The sequence below is a fragment of the Cynocephalus volans genome, chromosome 1 (genome assembly GCF_027409185.1).
Source record: "Cynocephalus volans isolate mCynVol1 chromosome 1, mCynVol1.pri, whole genome shotgun sequence".
In the NCBI taxonomy this organism is placed as follows: Eukaryota; Metazoa; Chordata; class Mammalia; order Dermoptera; family Cynocephalidae; genus Cynocephalus; species Cynocephalus volans.
Genome location: NC_084460.1, coordinates 118,904,521 through 118,926,484, shown reverse-complemented (window position 1 = coordinate 118,926,484; position 21,964 = coordinate 118,904,521). Strand labels below are relative to the sequence as shown.

Here is a 21,964-nt window from a genome sequence, read left to right as displayed (position 1 = left end):
GGACCAGTCCCTCATTCATTCTGTCATCTTCTGGAACTCCAAATAGATGTATGTTTGGTTGTCCAACCTCCTCATCTTTTCTTTCATATTTTTTGTCTCTGTCTCTCTGTACAGCATTCTAGACACTTTCTTCAGATACATCTCCCAGTTCACTACTTTTGTCCTTCACTGTGTGCTGCTTTTTACTTCAAATGTCGTTTTAATTTTCAAGTATTTTTTCTTGCCAAAAGTTTTGTATGGTGTTTTTCATATTTGTTCTTTTCTGCTTTTATTTTCAAGTTTCTTATGCATATTCTGTGTCAGATCATTCCGTATCTATTTCATGAGTCTGTTTTGACTAGTTCTCAATCATAGTGCCTTGTTTTCTTGTTTGTTTTCTGATTTTTCACTGTGAGGCACTCCTTTCCCTTAGAACTTTATCTTTGGGTATTATTCGAGACCTGTGTTGATGTTGATTTCTTCCAGGGAGTCTTCATATTTGCTTCTGTCACTCACCAGAGAGTGCTAGCAACATGTGACCACATTCAGTTAAATCTATATGGGGTTTTCTTTGGAACTCAAAGGTGGGATGACTTCAAACCATAAACATGCATTTTGTTGTTAGGATTTCTCAGAGATTTTTTTCCCCTCTCTTGTTATTACCAGGCTCAGAAATGCTTAAGTATTTTTTGTTCCCTTCTGCCTAGAGGTATTTATTTTTTCCTGAGTTGTTGTTATATAGCTTATAGCCTTTTAGGTCCTAGCCTTTTGTGGGAGGGAGTCCTATTAAAAATTTCAATTTAGGCATATTCTGGGTTTTGTCACCTATCCCCTGTAACAGCCATCAAAATGGAAGCATAAAGTTTCCAGGGTTTAGTTAAAATCCCTCAAGAATAACTGGATTAGTAAATTGCTTACTCTTTTGAGTTCCTGGTTTCATTTTGCTTTGGGACTCCCTGGAATCATCTCTCTCATTTTACTAGCTCATCCGTGCATTTTAAAAGATTTGATATGTTATCCAGTTCTTTATTTATTTGAGTTTGAAGCAAAGTTTTGTTTTCCTTCTTTATTTTTTGTCAGTCCCCTGATCATGTTTTCTATGTCTCTTTCCCCCTTTCCCTCTTTTCCTTCTGGCTTTGCTACTAGTGGGTTTGATATTGTAGCCATTGTTACCAAATGAAAACACTCTTTTCCTGCTGAGTTATGAACCTTCTCTTTATAGTTTGTGTTGACATCTTAAGGTGATTTGGGGATATTTTCACTGATGCTTTTGCTCTCAGAAGCATTTGAGGCGTGTGTGTGTGTGTGTGTGTGTGTGTGTGCGCGCGCGCAGGCAAAGGGAAAGGCCATTGGTGTTGGGGCTTTTACCACTTATTGAGAGGTTATTAGAAGTCTGATTAATTAGTGTTCTGTTGTTACATTAATAAGATACTGAAAAATTAAAGTTTACTTGTTTATATAAAATGTAAGTAAAAATATGAAGCAGAATTTTGCTTTTTAAATCATCGTGTTTTTCAGTAGTGTATGGTTTGTACTTGTAGTACCATAGGTGATCCCAACACATTATATGTATTTAGTAATTTCCACTAGTTGGACTGACTGGTTCCAGACACCACTACTTTTTTCATTTCTGCTGTATATTTAGCTACTACCCCTAATCTCCTTCAGTAGACAATTGAGGAATTGTCTGTTTGAGTTGTGTCACAGTTAAACAATGGGCCTGTTAAAAGAGTACAGTGTGTTTTGGGCACACTTTTTGTTTCGCCTACTTGTTTTTCACTGAAAAATAGCAAAAAGTATTTGAACAGATTTGGAGAGAGGTACTACATATCATTTGCTCTTTTTTTATAAAACATTTTTTAGTAATGATAGAGCAAAACAGAAGGTAAATCAGTTTATCATGAATTATTTTTGTATTCTTTATTGTTTCTGGCTAAAATATAATATAAAATATAAAATGTAAAGAACGTTATCACAACCTCATTTGGCAATTTTCAGGCATTTGACATTATCAGTAGAAGCAATGTGCAAAAAAAAAAAAATACTGCTTTATGGAAAAGAGATACTAACGCCATGAATCAGCTGAGGGGAAAGTGTAAATCTTTCCAAAGATATTTTTGTTAATATAGGGTATTATTATATGTTATTTTAATAAATTGTCTAGTGAAATGCTGTTTGATAAAAGACCTAATAAATTCAAGAGGAATAGTATTTCATCTGGGGACTGAGTGTGGTACTGTAAGTCAGTAAACATTATTTTCTAATACCTGCAAAGTTCCTGCCTTTGAACTGCTTGGAATCTTGGGCAGGAAAAACACATCAAACGATAAGTTAATGCACAGTTGTAATTAGCATAAGTAAGAAAAAAGAGCATGAAGTTAAGGTTTGTTAGGAAACTTGAATTCTACTCTTAGCTTTGTTAGTAATTTGATTTGTGTGACTTTAAGTAAACCACTTACTTGTTGGTGGGTTAGTTCTTTCACATACAAAATAAGGGAGATGGACCAGAAGAACTCTAATCCTTTATCAATGTAATACTCCGAATTTATTTTCCTGTGTAACACAAGTTCAGAGGATGTTAGGTATTGTTTTGAGCAGGGATAGCTAGGAATGACCTTACATAGGAAATAATTTTTACTGAACCTTGAAAGATTTGGTTGGGTAGATAAAAGGATGAAGAAAAATTAGGAATGGAGAAATATAAACACAAAAATGATTTAGGTCAACAAAGTTTGGTATATTTGGGGAGCATGCAGAATAGGATTTGTGTGGTTCATTCATGTGAGATAAGATTGATTCAGTAGTTTGGAGTTAAATGGCCCTAAATGCCAGAGTTTAGTCCTTAGTCTGTAGATTATGGGCAGCTGCTGAGGAAGGTGTAGCCAGGGAGAGTGATATCATGTGTTATTTTAGTCAACTTTGTGCATGATAATTAAAGTCTATTTAACCAATTCTAACTTCTTTCTGTAAACTACAGTAACAACAACTACAAAAAACACGCAGAAACTCTTTAGGAACCTAGTTAGAGGTTTTCCTAACTTCCTCTGAATGACAGTGAAGACATAGAGACCAAGTTAGGAAGAAATCCTGAGATGAAGTGACAAAGTCTTCAGTTAAGCTGGCAGAGGCCTCAATATTATATTAAGGGTTATGCTTATATTTACTAAGATCTAATCATTTATGTGACATATTACTTAGAATTGTTGCTATCATATTTGTCATCTTGAGTAATTTCTTTAGGGGCATCTATGATTCATGTGCTTAATACTAAATTTGGGTATTTTTAGGCAAATTGCCAAAATTTTAAGTCATGTTAATTGGGATTTTCTTGATACATAGCTAATTCAACTTTATCGTGTGTAGTCACCAAAAGTATTATTTTTGTTGGTTTTTTTTTTTTTTTGGTGGCTGGCTGGTACGGGGATCAAACATTGGACCTTGGTGTTATCAGCACCATGCTCTAACTAACCTGTCCAGCCAGTTCCCCCCAAAAATGTTCTGAAACATGGCTCCTCTTTAGTTCTATTGGATTGAATTTGTGCAGAAAGTAAAAAAGTTACTGCACAGTATATTAAAATTGAGTAGTAGAAAAAAATTTTCAGGAATAACCTAAGTATTAGAAAATGCTGTGTTCTGAAAGTTGCTGTATAAAATAATTTGCTTAGAATTTAGTGTTGCTTCTCATATAAATGACATTTAGTGTCTCTCTGGCTAATTCATAGAAGTCTACTGATCTTTCTGATATTGTAACAAAAAGCAATATGATAAATACTGTTACACTATGTTAAAAATTGAGTAGGTTTTTATACCCTAGATTGGAAATCTTGCTATTGATTACTTTTTCCTATGTTAAAATGTGTTGTACAGAATATAGGACGAAATAAATATGGGTCTTCTACCACCCCAAAAAAATATCAGAAAGAATTGGGGTATGTGGGTGAAGTATAGAGAGGGGGTACACTTTAAAACAACATTTTTCAAAGGGTAGTCTACAGTACCCTTACGGTCTGTGATGTCAAAACTTTTTTCATAATAGTCCTCAAATGATTTTCCTTTCACACTGTGTTGATATATGTTTTGAGTGTAAAAGCAGTGGTAGGTCACACTGCTGGTAGTTTAACACAAATCAAGGCCATGGTAGTGGCCATGTACTTGCAGTTTTTAAGACAAGCCAGTTTTACTTAAGAATGTACTTACTGGAACAATAAAATTATTAATCTTATTATATCTCTACTTTTGAGTTCACTTTTTAAGTATTCTATATAGCAAAGTAGTAAGTACTCATAAGGTACTTCTGCCTACTAAAGTATGAATGGTTGTCTTGCAGGTAACCACTTTTGAAAGTGAAATAAATTAGCCCCTTTTTTCATGGAACACCATCTTTATTTGAAAGAACAACTGGCTTAGAATTTCTGGTTGTTCAGACTTAGGTATTTGGCAGACATTTCCTAAAAAATGAATAAAGCAATAGAATTTGTTGCTATTGATAAAATTTAAGCTTTCAGTCAAAAATTAGAATTTTAGAAAACTTGTATTTACTATCTCAAATTTGACAGTTTCCCAATGCTTGACTTTTTTTCCTTTTTAAAAAATTTTTCATTCTTTTAATATTTTTTCCAAGCAGTCAAGTGGGATTTAAAAGACTTTTCTGATGGAGATCAGTGGTAATATTAAAGAATGCAATTTTATTTTTATTGCATAATGAAATGTGTCAACATTTGGAATATCTTAAAAACCCAGTGAGCCAATATTTTATTTAAAAAAAAATTCATGACAGAAAATTTATGCGTGGGTAAAATATCTATTCAAAGTTCAACAGAAATCACTGGGTTTAATGTAACAGTACAAAAAGTTTATTGCTATGGTTTCAGATTCCACAACTAACCTTTAGAAAGATTGTTTGGTGTAATCAAAGAAGACTATCCACAATTATCTAAAAGCTGTTAAAATACTCCTCCCTTTTTCATCTCCATAGCTGTGTAAGACCAGATTTTTTTCATAAACTACAGCCAAAACAACATAGCACAACAGATTGAATGTAGAAGCAGATATAATAATCCAGCTGTTTTCTATTAAGCCAAATATTAAAAGGATTTGCAGCAGTGTAAAATAATGCCAGTCTTCTCACTAAATAAAACGCATAAACAAAAGACTTATAAACAAAAGCTCTTTGAGATCCTCAAATAATTTCTTTCTTGGACCCAGCAGTCTTTCTCAAACACAGATATAGTTCTTTTTTACTTCCTTTTCTTGGCCCTTCCCTAGCTAGATACCCCTAGAAATGCATATTTTTCCTCCTTTATATCTTCTCTCATTCTTCTTCCATTGGCTGAAAAATAATCACTATTTTGGCAGATAAAATATACAGTAGTGTTAGTGACATACTCTATCAAGGAAAACAAAAGTGTAAGATTTGGAATGGAATTAGGTATAATACTCTCTTCATTCTTTAATTTTTCTTAAATAACAAGAGTACTTCAAAAAGTTCATGGAAGGATTCATATTATCTTTCAATGCTATTTTTCCATGAGCTTTTTTGAAGTGCCCTTATATACCTGCTTTTCTTCAGGTACTAGCATTCAAACTGAATAAGATTAAAATTAAAAATTTATTTTTAACTTTCTCTAAATTAATTTGGCCTTCTTTTCATTGTAAATTTGGCGTTCTTTTCATTGTACATATACAAAGTTTTATTCACTTAAATACATTAAATGACCTTATAATCAAATCAAGATCCAGTTACCATTAAAAACCTTGTTTAATGAGGAAATGTATTGTTTCCTAATATACACTTTTGTATCAGAACTCATGTAAATTGAGTTTCTTTTACTGCTCATTTTAAATGGTGAAATCCACATTTTTAGAGGCATAAACAAGGTTGAAGTTTCCACTGAGTTAGCTGTGTAGATAAGAGAGGCAACCTGACTGCCTGCACAGGCATTCCAGGTTGACAGAACCTTGGGGTTGTGGCCGTACTCTGGGTCTCAGCCATGCTCTGGATTTAATTTTGTCAGTGTATCCAGATTGATCAAGTTCCACGTGACTGTCTGCAAAACCCCAAAGAGACTGATGTGTGTAAATTAGAATCATGTTTTTAGAGACCAAATATTGCATCAGTGGCACATTCTTTTAGGAAAGTTTATGTGAAGGCTAAGTTATAACCATGAAGCTGTTGTGCATGGAAATCAGATTGGGAGGGTGTTGGTTGATAGGTTTAATAGCCAAGCATCCATCTCTGCTCTAGAGATAGACCTACCTAGAGATGTCCTATGATTGGGTGATCAGGACATATTCTTCCTCTTTGAAATTTTTTTTTTTTTTTTTTTTTAATATTCCATGTTGTCTTTCTGTCAGAACGGTCTCTTAGAATTAATTGATTAGGTGAATAGCTTTTAATATGTTAGTATAATCATGCTTTCCACTTGGCTTTTTTTTTTTTTTTTAAAGATGACCGGTAAGGGGATCTTAACCCTTGACTTGGTGTTGTCAGCACCACGCTCACCCAGTGAGCAAACCGGCCATCCCTGTATGGGATCCGAACTCATGGCCTTGGTGTTATCAGCACCGCACTCTCCCGAATGAGCCACAGGCCGGCCCCTCCACTTGGCTTTTCAAACATTCCCTCAGCTAAACATTTACTAACTTTGTTGGGGGAGATTGCCTGATAAACAGTTACATCTTTACACGTCGATTTTTCCAAATTTTGCAAATGTCACTCTAAATGAATAACAACATTTTCTAATTTGGAGTTGTGGTAGGGGGGTAATTATTACTGTTTTGTGCTTGTCCATACTGTTTTTTACCTTGTTATTAATTATATGGTTTTTTGGCGTATCTGTTTCAGGCCATTTCATAATTCTGAATCATGTCTGATAACGGAGAATTGGAAGACAAGCCTCCAGCACCTCCTGTGAGAATGAGCAGTACCATTTTTAGCACTGGAGGCAAAGACCCTTTGTCAGCCAATCACAGTTTGAAACCTTTGCCCTCTGTTCCAGAGGAAAAAAAGCCCAGGAATAAAATCATCTCCATATTCTCAGGCACAGAGAAAGGTAAACAGCTCTTGTGGTTTCAAGGGGCTCAGTGTTGGTATATTTCTCTATGTTACCCATGTTAGAATTTTTTACGATGAAAACAGTGAACAGATCTAAGAAAACAATTAATGCTAATATACAAGCACTGTTAAAAAGTTCCTTTTAAACTGTGATAAAAAGAGTGAAACTGTACAGTTGTTACGTGTTATGGCCAATGAATTTCTACATTAATCTCTTTCATTTTTTGAGACCTTGGGCAATGAACCAAAAATTATGCATGGGGAGAGAGCAAAGAAGTGTGTGCTGGAGAGTGCTAAATCCTCATCTTTCATAATAGTAAGTTAGTAAATTTAAAGTGGGAGAAACAAAAAATGGCAGTATAAGCACAGTTTTTAAAATTGTGGAGATTAGTACCAGAAGAAATTGCTGAAAGAGTTGAAATTGCCAGTGGAGAACGAGAATCCCAGGTGGGGTAGGGGAGTGCTCAAGATAGGATAAAATATACTTGGGGATAGCCTTGGAGAGGGGGAAAGAAGGCCATAAAATAAAACAAAGAAAAGAAAAAGTGTAAACAGTCCAGTACTTGAGTTTGGGTAATGGTAGGGTTTTTGAGAAAATTGAATACATATTCACATAAATGCAGAAGAACGTACTCATCTCTCTGATCATTTTAAGAATCTTCCAGTGTTACTCTCCTTTACCAAACCCACTCTTTTCTCTTTCTCCCAGAATTACTTTTCACCTGTGGCTAACTCAAGGTCCCCTCTAACAAAGAGAGGGTGAGGATACTGGTCTCCTCGAGATGGCTCTTGTCTGGCTACTGCTAATGTCTGCAATCCTCACAGCGCCAATTGTCTAGCTCTTACTCCCGTTCGTGACACCAATTGTAAAGCTAGGTGACCACGCCAGTTGTCAGGCTCTTTTACCTGCCCGTAATCCTTCCGACTGGGCCGATTGTTGAGCTAGGGCTGCGTCTGGAACTCCCAGACCCCTCAAGACTGGGTCACCAGCCCTTCAAACACCAGGCTGGGTCACCAGATCCCTTACACGCAGGTCTAATGAGCTAGGTAACTGGCCTTAAAGGTCCTTGGAGCCATAGGTTTGGAAAAACATGGTCGTACGATGGCGGCCGCCCCTGGCAGTAAACACCAGATGCACTTACTCCATCACCCCCTACCCCACCCCCCACACACAATGTTTACTGAACCACCCCTAGCTGGCCCTGAGGCGAGGGGAGCCTGATTAAATTATTGTATTTTCCCAACAGCTCTAATTGCAGTTAGGTTTATTTAGTTCCTGATATCTATAATTGCTATTAATTTTTTTGGTGATTTCTGTAGTCTTTGTTTTCTTGTGTTTATAACCAAGGTCTGAGAACTTTTTAGTGCTAATTTTAAAATTTTAGAAGCTTTTTTGGGCCGAGCCCGTGGTGCACTCGGGAGAGTGCGGTGCTGGGAGCGCAGCGACGCTCCCGCCGCGGGTTCGGATCCTATATAGGAATGGCTGGTGCACTCACTGGCTGAGTGCCAGTCACGAAAAAGACAAAAAAAAAAAAATTTTAGAAGCTTTTTTTAAAAAAACTTTGTCCAATTCCTTTTTTTTCTTTCTCTTATAAAACTTCTATTATCATCCTGATTTGAGCATCACATATTGCACACAGGTATTGATATTCAACGTGGTACCCCTCAGATACGTACAAGCAATTGTTTCAATTAAAAAAGATAAAAATAAACTTCTGTTATAGAAAATGTCAAACATATACATACAAAGTAAATAGAATAGTGTAACTAACCCTATCATTCAGCTTCAACAATTATCATTATTTTGTCTCCACTTGACTCTTTATTTTTTAGATAAAATTTACAAATATCAAAATATCCGACCTCTAGCAACCACAGTTCTGTTGTCAGCTTCTGAAAGTTCAACTGTGTGTGTCTCCCCCCCCCCCCGTAAGGGGATCACAACCTTCGGGATGGTGTGGCCCACACCACACTCAGCCAGTTAGCGCACTGGCCATCCCTATATAGGATCTGAACCCTTGGCCTTGGTGCTCCCAGCACCGCACTCTCCCAGGTGAACCACGGGGCCAGCCCAAAAGTTCAAATTATTTTGATTGTTTCTCTTTTTTCTTTCTTTCTTCCTTTCTTTCATTTATTTTTTAGCTCCCACTTATGAGTGAAGGCATGTGATATTTCTCTTTCTGTACCTGGTTTGTTTCACTTAACAAAATTTTCCACACTCATCCATGCTGCAGCAAATGGCAGAATTTCATTCTTTTTTATTGCTGAGTGGTATATCATTGTGCCATATACACCACATTTTCATTATCCAGTCATCCGTTAATGGACTTTTAGGTTTGGTTACATAGCTTGGCTACTGTAAATGAACATGGGTGTGCAGGTGTCCCTTTGACTTGATGATTTTCATTCCTTTGGGTATATACCCAGTAGTGGGATTGCTGGATCATATGTTAATTTTATCTGTAGTTGTTTGAGAAATGACCATACTGTTTTTCATAATGACTGTACTAATTTACAGTCTCACCAAGAGTGTATAAGAGTTCCCCTTTCTTAAGCTTCCTCACCAGCATTTGTTACTCTCTGTCTTTTTGATAATAGCCAGTTCAACTGGGGTGAAATAATATCTCGATGTGGTTTTGATTTGCCTTTTCTTGATGATTAGTGATGTTGAGCATTTTTTCATATACTTGTTGGCCATTTGTATGTCTTCTTTTGAGAAATGTCTATTCAGCACCTTTGCCCATTTTTTTAATTGGATTATTTGATTTTTTTACTGTGAAGTTGTTTGTATATTCTGGATATTAATCCCTTGTCGATGTATAGTTTGCAGATATTTTCTTCCATTCTGTAGGCTTTTTCACTCCGTTGATTGTTTCATTTGCTGTGCAGAAGTTTTTTACTTTGACATAAATCCCATTTGTTTATTTCTTGTTTCTTGTGCTTTTGAGGTCTTACTCATAAAGTCTTTACGCAGTCCTACATCCTGAAATATTTCCTCTGTTTTCTTTTAGGAGTTTTATAGTTTTGGGTCTTATATTTAAGTCTTTAATCCATTTTGAGTTGATTTTGATATATGGCAAGAGGTACAGGTCTACTTTCATTCTTCTACATATGGATATCCAGTTTTCCCAGTACCACTTATTGAAGAGGATGTCCTTTCCCCAATGTATGTTCTTGGTGCCTTTGTCAAACATCAGTTGGCTGTAAGTACCTGGGTTGATTTCTGGGTTATTTATTCTGTTCCAGTGGTCCATGTGTTTGGGGGTATAGCTCAGGGGTAGAGCATTTGACTGCAGTGGTCCATGCGTTTGTTTTATGCCAGTACTAAGTTGTTTTGGTTACTACAGCTTTGTTGTATAGGTAGTGTAATACCTCCGGCTTTATTTATTTATTTTGCTCAGGATTGCTTTTGCTATTCGGGGTCTTTTGTTCTATATGAATGTTAGGATTGTTTTTTCTATTTCTGTGAAGAACATCATTGGTATTTTGATGGGGATTGCATTAAATCTGTAGATTGCTTTGGGTGGTATGGACATTTTAACAATATTTATTCTTTTAATCCACGAACATGGAATGCTTTTCCATCTTTGGTGTCCTCTTTAATTTCTTTCAGGAGTGTTTTGTAGTTCTCATTGTAGATATCTTTCACCTCTGTGGTTAAGTTTATTCCTAAGTATTTTATTCTTTTAGTAGCTATTGTAAATGGGCTTGCTTTCTTCATTTCTTTTTCTGCTAGTTCACTGTTGGTATATAAAAATGCTACTGATTTTTGTGTATTTATTTTGTATCCTGCAACTTTTTTTAATGTGTTTATCGCCTCTAGAAGTTTTTTGGTTGAGTTTTTAGGTTTTTCTATGTATAAGATCATGTCATCTGTGAAAAGGGACAATCTGACTTTGCCTTTTCCTATCTGGATGCCCTTTCTTTCTTTCTCTTGCCTGATTGCTCTGGTTAGTACTTCCAATACTGTGTTGAATAGGAGTGGCGAGAGTGGGCATCCTTGTCTTGTTTCTGTTCTTAGAGGAGTTTTCAGTTTTTCCCCATTCAGGACGATGTTGGCAGTTGGTTTGTCATATATGGGTTTTATTGTGTTGAGATACTTTCCTTACACCTGTTGTATTGAGAATCCTTATCATGAAGGGATGTTTGAATTTTGTCAGATGCTTTCTTTGCATCTGTTGAGATAATTATATCACATTTATTGATTTGTGATGTTAAACCATCCTTGCCTCCCTAGGATGAATCCCACTTAACCATGATGTATCATCTTTTTGGTGTGCTGTTGTATTCTGTTTGCTAATATTTTGTTGAGGATTTTTGCAGCTGTGTTCATCAAGGATATTGGCCTATACTTTTCTTTTTGTGTTATGTCTTTGTCTGATTTTGGTATCAGCATCGTGCTGGCCTCATAGAATGTGTTTGGGAGAATGGCCTCTGTTTCAGTTTTTTGGAAGAGTTTGAAAAGGATTTTTCTTCAAAAGTTTGGTAGAATTCGGTAGTGAAGCCATCCAGTCCCAGGCTTTTCTTTGTTGGAAGACTACTGATTATTGCTTCAGTCTTGTTGCTCATTAGTAATCCGTTCATGTTTTCTGTTTCTTCTTGGTTCAGTCTTGGTAGTTTGTATGAGAACAGAAATTTAACCATTTCCTCCAGATTTTCAAATTTGTTGGCATTTTGTTGTTTATAATAGTCTCTCATGATTATTTGTATTTATATGATACTGGTTGTGATGTCTCCTTTTTCATTTCTTATTTTTGTTATTTGGGTCTTTTTTTCAGTTAGTCTAGCTAATGGTTTGTCTACTTTGTTTATGTTCTCAAACAACTTTTTGTTTCATTCATCTTTTGTATCATTCTTTTGGTTTCTGTTTGACTTAATTCGGCTCTTATTTCTTTCTGTCTACTAATTTTTGGATTGGATTGGATTGTTTTTCTAGTTTTTTGAGGTGCAATGTTAGGTTGTTTATTTGAAGTCTTTCTGTTCTTTTGATGTAAACATTTGTTGCAATAAACTTCCCTCTTAGTACTGCTTTTGCAGTATCCCATAGGTTTTGGTAAGTTGTGCGTGTATTTTCATTTGTTTCAAGGAATGTTTTGATTTCCTGCTTTATCCTTTGTCGAGACTTACTTTGGGGCCTAACATGTGGTCTGTCCTACAGAGTGATCCTTGTGCTGATGAGAAGAATGTATATTCTGTAGTTGCTGGATGAGATGTTCTGTAAATATCTGTCAAGTCCATTTGGCCTGAAGTGCTGTTTAAACCCAATATTTCTGTGCTAATTTTTTGTCTAGATGATCTGTCCATTGCTAAGAGCAGCATGTTAAAGGCCCCAACAATTACTGTGTTGGGGTCTATTTCCCCCTTTGATACAATAACAGTTGTTTTATGTCTCAGTGCTCTGATGTTGGGTGCATGTATATTTATGATTGTTACATCTTCTTGCTGCATTGATCCTTTTATCATTATATAATATCTTTTGTGTCTTTTTACAGTTCTTGAAGTCTATTTTATCTGATAAAATTGTGGCAGCTCCTCCTGCTCAGTTTGGTTTCCATTTGCCTGAAATATCTTTTTCCATCCCTTCTCCATTAGTCTGTGTGTCTCTATTGGTGAAGTGAGTTTCTTATAGGCATATAGTTAGGTCTAGTCTTTTGATCCCCTCAGCTAGTCTGTATCTTTTAAGTGGGGACATTTAATCCATTTACATTCAGGATTGTTATTGAAAGATATTGCCTTGTTCCTGCCATTTTATTAATTTTTTATGGTGGTTTTACATTTCTATTATTCCTTTCTTTTTCTTCTATTGTTTGTCTTTGCTCTTTAGTGTTTTTTTGTACTAATAAGATACATTTTCTTTCTCTTTCTCTTTTGTTTGTTCTACTAGTGGTTTTTATTTTTTTCTCCTGTATTTATGGTGATGTATATTGCTTTTTTGATTCCAGGTGTAGGTCTCCCTTGAGGATTTGTTGAAGGGCCAGTCTTGTGATAAATTCCTGCAGTTTTTGTTTCTCTGGAAAAGATACTATTTCTCCTTCATTTCTGAAGAAGAGCTTTGCTGGGTATAGTTTGGTAGTTTTTTTTTCTTTTAGCCCTTTGAGTATGTCATCTCACTTTCTCCTGGCCTGTGGGGTTTCTGTTGAGAAGTCTTCTGTTATCCTGATGGGAATTCCCTTATAGGTGATTTGATGCTTTTCTCTTGCTGTTTTTAGAATTCTTTCTCTGTCTTTGACTTTTGACAGTTTCACTATAATGTGTCTCAGGGAGGTCCTTTTTGGGTTAAATATGTTTGGGGATCTTTGAGCTTCTTGGCCCTGGGAGACCATATCTCTCCCAATATTTGGGAAGTTTTCGGCTATTATTTCGTTAAATAGGCTTTCAGTGCCTTTTCCTTTCTCTTCCCCTTCCAGTACACCCATAATACAGATATTTGTATGCTTAAGGTTATCAGAAAGATCTCAGAAAAGGCTTTTCTTTTTTTTTTTTTTTTTTTAATTTTCTTTTTCTGGTCCAACTGTGTTAAAAGACAGTTTTCTGGTTCAGAAATTATTTCTTCTGCTTATTGTAGCCTTCTGCTTATGCTGTTGGTTGTGTTTATTTTGTTGAATAAATTCTTAAGTTCAACGATTTCTGCTTGTTTCTTTTTTATTGTTTCTCTTTGTAGAATTTCTCATACATGTCCTAGATTGGTTTTTGGTTTTTATTTTATTGTGATTTTTATCTATTTTTTCCATCCATCATATTGAGCTTCCTTAATATTGCCTTTGGGATTCATCTTCAGGCAATTCACCAGTTTCCTGTTGTTTGGGGTCTGGTATTGGAGAATTATAATCTGTCTTTGAGGGTTCATGTTTTCCTTTTTTTCATGCTTCTCATATCTCTGCATTGATGTCTGGGCATCTGGTGGTATTGTCTCTTCTTTTAATTTTCGGAGTGGTTTTTGAGGGGAGAGACTTTCACCTGTGGAAGTGTTTTATATTGATAGTTAGATTGGGCTTTGTGGGTTTGGTTCTGGGTAAGCACGGTAGTAAGTGCTGGCTTGCACACCCCCAACACAGTCACTGCTGGTGTTAGTGGGCTTGCTGCATCAGGCAGACCTCTCACCTTCCAGAGTAGGAGGCTGTGGATCCAGGCATTGGCACAGGGGAGCACCACAGACCCTGCTCGTTGTCCACTGAGGTGGGAGCAGGGCATTGGGTTGGGCAGGGCTCTGAGCTCCTGGGGGGAAAGCGGTGTATATCTAGGCAACTAGTGACACCCCCACCTGCTCTCTGCCAGGGTGTTGGGGACTACTGGGTTGGGTTGGCAGGGCTCTGAGTGCCCCTAGCTACTATCCTAAAATAGCAATGTCCAATGGCAGTCCAGAATCAAGCGGGGAGGGGGTGACCCTGTGTAGTTCCCCTCTGGGAAAATACAGTCATGTAGGCTCTTACCTGTTCCACAAGTTGGGCTCATTGTCCTCAAGGGCTGTGCATTTTACCCTGCAGCCTGGTTTGCGGTCATCTGCAGTGGGAGTGTCAGCCACCAGCACCCTCCCTTCCTTTGTCCTAGCAGTGCATGGGTTCTCCACTTTCTGTGACTGTCCTGGTCAGGAGTTTCCCTCTTCCTTCTTTGTTGCTGTCTTGAATATCCAGGTCTTGGAGGGTTTTTCTCACTGTTTAGCTGGATTTTTTGGTTTTTTCTAGACACTCTACAAGTGACTATTTGTTGGTTTGGACATTTTTTGCATTAGAGGCAAGTGGTGGGTGTCAGCCATCTTGCCAGGACCTCTTGAACATATATCTTGGTGGACTTGTGCAAGTATTTCTCTAGGGCAAAGGGTCTTAAACTTCAGATGACCCAATAGTTTAGTTGTTCTTGAATTGCTAATTAGAATTACGTGGGGGCTGTTAGCTCAGTTGGTTAGAGCGTGGTGTTATAACACCAAAGTTAAGGGATTGGATCCCATTATGGCCAGCTGCCATAAATGAATGAATGGTTTTTTTTAAAAAAATGAATCACCTGGGGAGCTTAAATAAATTTGTGTTGAAGCTCCATCCCAGACCAATTGAATCAGTCTTCAGGGGCTTACCTGGGCATCACTTTCGTTTTTGTTTTTAATTTTTCAAATATCCCAGGTGATTCTAATGTGCAGCTAATGTTAAAAACCAATGCATGAGTGGACTATGAAATCTCTTTAATGGCTGACATGAAATAAAACTGTTTTACAACAGTAAAAAAGTTGTTTCATGAAACATTTGTTTTAGTTATGTGTGTACTAGGTCAGGATACAAAATATGTTTCTTGGTTTGGGTCCTGGGTCAAAGATTTAAAGGTTTGAGGTATTATACTTAGGAGTAGAATTGCTGGGTTACAGGGTATTCCCATGTTTGACTTGACTAGGTTTGTCAGATTCTTTTATAAAGTTTTTAAGTGTACATTATCACCCCACAGAAGGTAAGAGTTCCATTGCTGAGCATCCTTGTCAACTCTTGTAATATAGGACTTTAATTTCTGCCAACCTGGGAGGGGTGAAATAGTAACTGATTATGGTTTTAATTTACACTTCCTTGATTACCTGGGAAATTGAGCATCTTTTCAGGTTAATTGACCACTCATTTGTGCTTTCTGTAAAATATCTATTCAGGTCTTTAACCCATTTTTCTATTGAGTTAGTTTTATTCTTATTTATTAATAAACATGTCTTATAGTCTATATGCTATTCCATTGTCGGTTATGTGATGTTAAATGTAGTCTTCCTAGTTGCAGTTTGCCTTTTCACCCTTTCATTGGTATGTTTTGATGAACAGAAGTTGATAAGTTTGATGTAGCTAAATTGATCCATTCCTTTCCTTTATTGTTTCAGCATTTTGCTTTAATAAACCTTTGTCTAATTTGGGGTCATAAAGACATTTTCTTACATTTCTTCTAAAAGTCTTACAGTTTGCCTTTTATAGTTTAAATCTTTGAGCTATCTGGATTTTATTTTTGCACCCCTTTGAAGAGATTCATTTTCTTTCTTTTTTTTTTTTTTTACATGAATAATCAGTGTCCCAGCACCATTTATTGAATCTTCTATCATTTTCCCACTGACCTACAATACCAGTCATTATTTATCAATGTTCCATGTGTATGAGCATCTGTTTGTGTTGTTTTATTCCACTGGCTTATTTGTCTATATATTAGCTAATACTGCTTGGCCTTGATTATTGCAATAATTCTTAATACCTGATAAAACAAATCTCCTACCAGGTTCTTCTTCAGGATCTTATTAATTTCTTTGGCCATTTTCTCTTTTCTATAAATTTTAGAATCTGGTCATCAGGTACTTAAAAAAAAAAAAAGAAAAAAGCCCTGTTTATGTTTTAATTAGAATTGCACTGAATTTGTAGGGCAAGTTAGGGAAAATTGCATTCAATTTTGCAGTTGGGAGTAGAGCATCTGCATATTCTCTTTGTGTAGACTGATTGGAGTAATGTTTAAGAGCATATAGTTTTCAGTTTGAAAGATATGTGGAGTGCTTGGAGGGTAGGGTGTTCCTCAGTTCCTCTTATTTCCTGGGGCTCCACCCTCCCTTTCTAACCCAACTTCCCACACTTACTGCTCCTACCTGGAAACAAACCTCTAAAATAACCTGTCACTGTGGCCTAGCTTTAGGAGTTAGGAATAAGGGAGAATCCTGTGTGTGTATGTGCATTCATGCCCATATGAACACAGAAATCAACCTACTTAGCTGTTCCTACCATACAAGTTTACCCCATCTATCACCTTGGTGGTTATCTCTGGGTCACCCCTTCTCTACCCACCTTGCTTCTAGTTTCAGCTGCCTACAGCATTTCTGCAGTAACGTTCTCCCACCTACATCCTGAACTGCTGTTTTTCTCTTTAGTTTAATCCTAGTTACCTTTCACCTTTGAGCATTCCTCATAGATTTTGTTCTGTGAGATATAGGGATTTGGTGTAGAAGAGGAGGGCTACAGTATGTGTTCTGTATATCATCTTGAAACAGAAGTTTAAAAAGTAAAGAATTGTATTTTTATTTTAAAAAATCATAATGACCCTAAGACTTTTTCCATTTCTAATATAAAGTCTGATCTAAAGATACTTGTTTTATTCTACTCAAAAATGTATATCTCTTGCTGCTGTTCTTGCTTACAGACAGCTAATTATTTATAAAAAGAAAATAAAGACTCTAGGATATCTTTTAGTTTTTAATTGCTGGTTTTAATCAGTGTCACTGAAAAATTAGAAATTATACCTTTTATGACTACTTGACTAAACAAATCTTTTTCACATGCCTGCTAATATGTATTGTATGAACTATATGAGTCATCAGAGTCACAGTGATAAACAATGCAGATGGGGTCCCTTCCTTCATGATACCAACTATAGCATATAATTACACACTATGAAGAGTGATACAGATATAGTCTGAGATGTCCGTCTAATCTGGAGTATCTAGGAAGGCTTCCTAAGAAAGTGACAATAGAGCTGAAAGCTGAAGGATGAGTATGTGAAACTACTCATGCCTGGAAAAACAGGAGGGATTTCCACAGGAGGGATTATAGCACTTTCGTAGAGTTGAGCGCAATCCAGTGTGATTTGAAAGCAGAGAGAGTAGGAGAGAATTACAGCATGGTTTATTTACTACAGACAACAGAAAAGGCTGAAGAGACAAGCAGGGACCAGGTCATAAAGGCTTTGTATTCTGTGCTACAGAGCTTAGATTTTATCCTATTTCCTGGGGAAACATAACAGGATTTTTAAAAGAGGAAAGATCTATTCACCTTTCTGTTATAGTTAGGAGAGACTGGTAGAAAATAGAGACTGTATAGAAAAAAAACAGGTTTTGTTGGAGGTCTAGGACTGAAGTTGGAAACTAGTTAGGAGGCTTTTGCAGTAGCCCAGGTGAGAAATAGCTTAACCAGTCCAGTAGTGGCAGTGAGCCATTGTCTTGGCTTATTTTTATGCCCTCCATTCAGATAGCTAGTGTTAAGTGGGATTATATTTTTTAACTAAAGCAATTTGCACATCTATTTATTCAACATATATGTACCTTCATTTCTGATTGGTTATGAAGATGATAGGCTTAGATTTGTAAACATTCTTTCTGGTCTAAAAAATTTAATTCCAAGTTTAATAATGGTATACCATACTTCCCTGCCTATTTCCTAGGGAATGGCCTTCTGTGTGATGGAGCAAATTTAGTTTCACCAATTTGAAGGAATTCTAGGTCAGAAGAACAAAGGCGGAGGGGGATAATCACTGATTGTTAGACTAGAAACAGAAGAGTCTTCCTTTTAAAAATATATGGTATTTCTAGAGCCTTAGACTTTAGGTTCTAATGTAGCCTAAAAGGTGATGGCCTCAAAGGATGTGACAGTAGCCTACTTGTGATTCTTTTAAGTACCTTTTGTCAACGCATGACGCAGGGTCTCTGCCTCTTGGCTGAAGATTGCTGCCTACCTGCTGCTGTTTTGTTGTCTAATGAAATTGGAAAATGATTTTAAGAACGGTTTTTTTCTCTTTGGATGGTAATAATTTGTACGTTTTATTAAAAGAAATTTCTTTCCCTGGTTTATTACTTCCCATCAAGTGACCCAGTTGCCTGGTAGATATCTGTGTGTGATTATGTTTGATAAGCAGAAGTAAATAGTTGATTTACTTTTATTTTATAAAATATGAATACATTTCCTCTCCAAAGTTAAGGTGTATACATAAAATTATTTTTCTTGGTCTTTCAGTTCTTGGCTTATAGAGTTATATTACAGTATTTAAAAAATTCTGTTTATGTAGCAGTATCCTTCACATTGTTCAATTTGAGACACGCTTTAATATCTTTTTGTTTTAGATACTGTTTCTAATATCCCTTTCTCCTCCTACTGAGACTACTAAAATATAGGGAGTATTTGTGTGTATATATGTTTATTATGTAAAAACAAATGGAATTAAACAGATTCATTTTTCTAAACTGGTTTTTTTTTTTTTGGCAGCAGGCTGGTACGGGGATCCTAACTCTTGACCTTGGTGTTATAACACCACATTCTAACGAGCTGAGCTAACCAGCCAGCCCTGTTTCTCTAAACTCTTAACATTCCCAAGTTGAAGAATATGGGTGGGCCTTAGATACAACAGGAGCTAAGGATTCTATTCTCTTGCTATGTATCTTTTTTTATTTCTTTGTTTGGGCAGCTGGCCAGTATGGGGGTCCAAGCTCTTGACCTTGGTGTTATCACACCATGCTCTAACCAGCTGAGCTAACCAGCCAGCCTAGTATGTCATTCCCCTTTCTGTGTACCTGTTTCAAATTTCTTTCTTATTTCAGACTGGTTTTTCTATGGGATAGGAAATATGGCCCTCAATAGTTCCTGGACTTTATTTCTTATAACTTCAATCACTGGAGATAGACTGATACTCAGGGTGCCAAGTCTAGCTTAGTTCAGGTAATTATCCCAAACCAATTGGCTGAGGGTGTGTGGGGAACTGTGGCTGACCTGGCTGAAATTAGTCGTCCACCTTGGACCAGTCATCTGTGACAAGGGTAATATGAAGAAATGGTATCTTTCCCAACCATACGCATAGAGAAAGGGCAAGGGAAGTACCTAGCATTGGGATGCTGAGCAGATTTTTCTTTAAAAAAAGAAACAAATATTTTCATAGTGCATGAAATTGTATGTTTTTGTGTCAGCCATTCAGAGCTGTATACAAATTAAACTATTAGTTTATAGTTGGCTAATAAATATTTCCAGTTTTATGCAGGCTACTGAGTTAGAAGCCAAAGGACATAAAGAGAAGTAGAGGGCATGACCTCAGATTACTCAAAGTTTAGTGGAAAATGAGAAGTCATTTATGATACATGTAATTGTGTGTTTCAGTAAAGATAGCAACATTTAATCCAGGCCTAACAGTTGCATTTCCTTTTGCTCCTTTCCACAACCAATGGGCCCTGCCCTCTTACCATAGCCAGATCTCTTGTAAGTAAATATTGTGTGTGCCTAGGAGACCTAGAGAGGAGATGTACATTTGAGCACAGATATATCATCATTAGGCAAAAACAATGATTGTGTTTCCTGCAAATGCTAGATCAGTAGTATCTTCCAACTTTATATATGCAGACCTATCAAATAGCATGCTTTTTTAACTCTTAGGATAATCTTCCAGTTAAACATCACATATTGACAACATGCATCTATTTACTGTCCCTCCCAAGACCCAGCAAAAATGACATAAAACAATTTTTTTTTTTAATTACAAGGGCAAAGAGAATAGGAGAGGAGACAATAATATACAAGAGATTTCAGTACATGTTTGGAACATTGAAGTGGTGAAGTGGCTGAGCAGAACAGAGGAAGACATAACCCAGCATCAGTAGAGGGGAATGTTTGTGAAAAGTGACTCAGTTTCCTTTGTTAAAATCCCAGAGGCTCAGGGTTTATAGGCACACAATAGGAGGCAGGGGGATGTGCGGGTAGGGTTGTAATACATAGGCTGAAAAGAGGGAGAATTAGTTGCACATCGACATAGGAAGTGTCGAATACCTCATCCCTGGTGTTCCTCCTTTACTCCATACAGTCATATGTAAATATAACCTCTCTCCTTAGGGAGAGATGGAGAACAAACTGATGTTTACATTTATTTTGGGAGAAATTAAATGAGAGAGGCCCCCATTCTTGTCAGGGTAGTCAAGAAAAATTGAAGCTCCAGAATAAAAACGATAATTCAATGAAAGTCAACATACCAAGCTCCTTTCCTCTGCAGCTTTCAGCATACTTGTAGCCTGACTCATAGCCCTTAGACAGAAGGTTGGGAAATTTTTCTCTGAATAAACAGAATGCACTGGAAAAAAATACTTTAGGTGCCCTGCACCCTATCCTCATCTTTAGTGAAAAGGCTGGCGTATCTTCCAGTTAGCTTTTTAACGATTTTCTGTGTGAATAGACAGTAAAGGATCACCAGACATTTGAGACAAACCCTTAAACATAAAAGTGAACTTAGAAGAATCAGACAATGTAGGCATGAAACAAACCAAAAAAAACCAGACTACACACACATACACACATCCCCCCAGAACCTTCAAAGAGAGAAGATAAGTTGAATCTATGAAACAAGAAAAGGATTCTCAGAAAACAAATGATCAGAGAACAATGAGAAATAATTCTTGGAAAATTAACATTTAAGATTACCATGACAAAAGATAACAATAAGAAGAGGATTCGAAGAAAAAATTGTTCCAGAGAGTTAAACAAAAATTCAAAGATGGAAAATGAGAGAAATGTAATAGTTACAAGATCAGTCTAAGATGGTGTGATCTAACTTATAATTGATCAAATTAAATAGAGTGAAGGAAATACTCAGAGATAGTCGAAAAAATTTCCCATATCTGAAGAATATGATTTCCGGATGGAAGAGTCTCATTGCGTACTCAGCAGAGTGAATGAATGATAATCAGTTGAGTTGAATGAATGAATGGAAACCATAGCATCCTGAAATTTTGTAACATTGCAGATAAGACAGTAAAACCTGTTGCACTTCTAGTCAAGATGGAGTAACAGTAACTGGATTTACCCTCCCATCTAAAAGAACTAAAACAATGGGGATAATACACAAAACAATGGTTTTTAAGACACTGGACATCAGGCAATGAAGAAAAGTGATACCTAAGAGAAGAGAAACAAAGGAGACGAGTCTTAAAATTGATCCAGATCAAACTGCCTAGAGAGGGTTTCTGGATTTTAACACAGGGAGAGGGAATTTGGTGGTCTCCCTGAAGTAAGAAACAGAGTTATTAACAGGATTAACAGTAGAGTAGACAAAGCATCCAAAATGAAACTCGGGGAAAAAAGAATGAAACACAAGCGAACAGCTGTGGGACAACTTCAGGCAAACCAATCTACATGTAATTGAAGTCTCTAAAGGAGGGAGAGGAGAAACACTTTTAAAAATACTTTTTTAAAA

General features: G+C 36.5%; 1 protein-coding gene across 2 annotated transcripts in view; it reads left to right on the top strand.

Annotated features, from left to right (window-relative positions):
* Positions 1-21,964, top strand: part of PAK2 (p21 (RAC1) activated kinase 2) — an 80,554-nt gene that overhangs the window by 25,147 nt on the left and 33,443 nt on the right. The window contains exon 2 of one of the 2 annotated variants that reach the window (XM_063094578.1): positions 6,824-7,031. The exons of the other annotated variant lie outside the window; for it this stretch is intronic. Within the exon in view, the coding sequence (XP_062950648.1) occupies positions 6,845-7,031 (187 nt within the window). The 5' untranslated portion in view covers positions 6,824-6,844. The remainder of the gene's footprint in view (positions 1-6,823; positions 7,032-21,964) is intronic. 2 annotated transcript variants of the gene reach the window in all.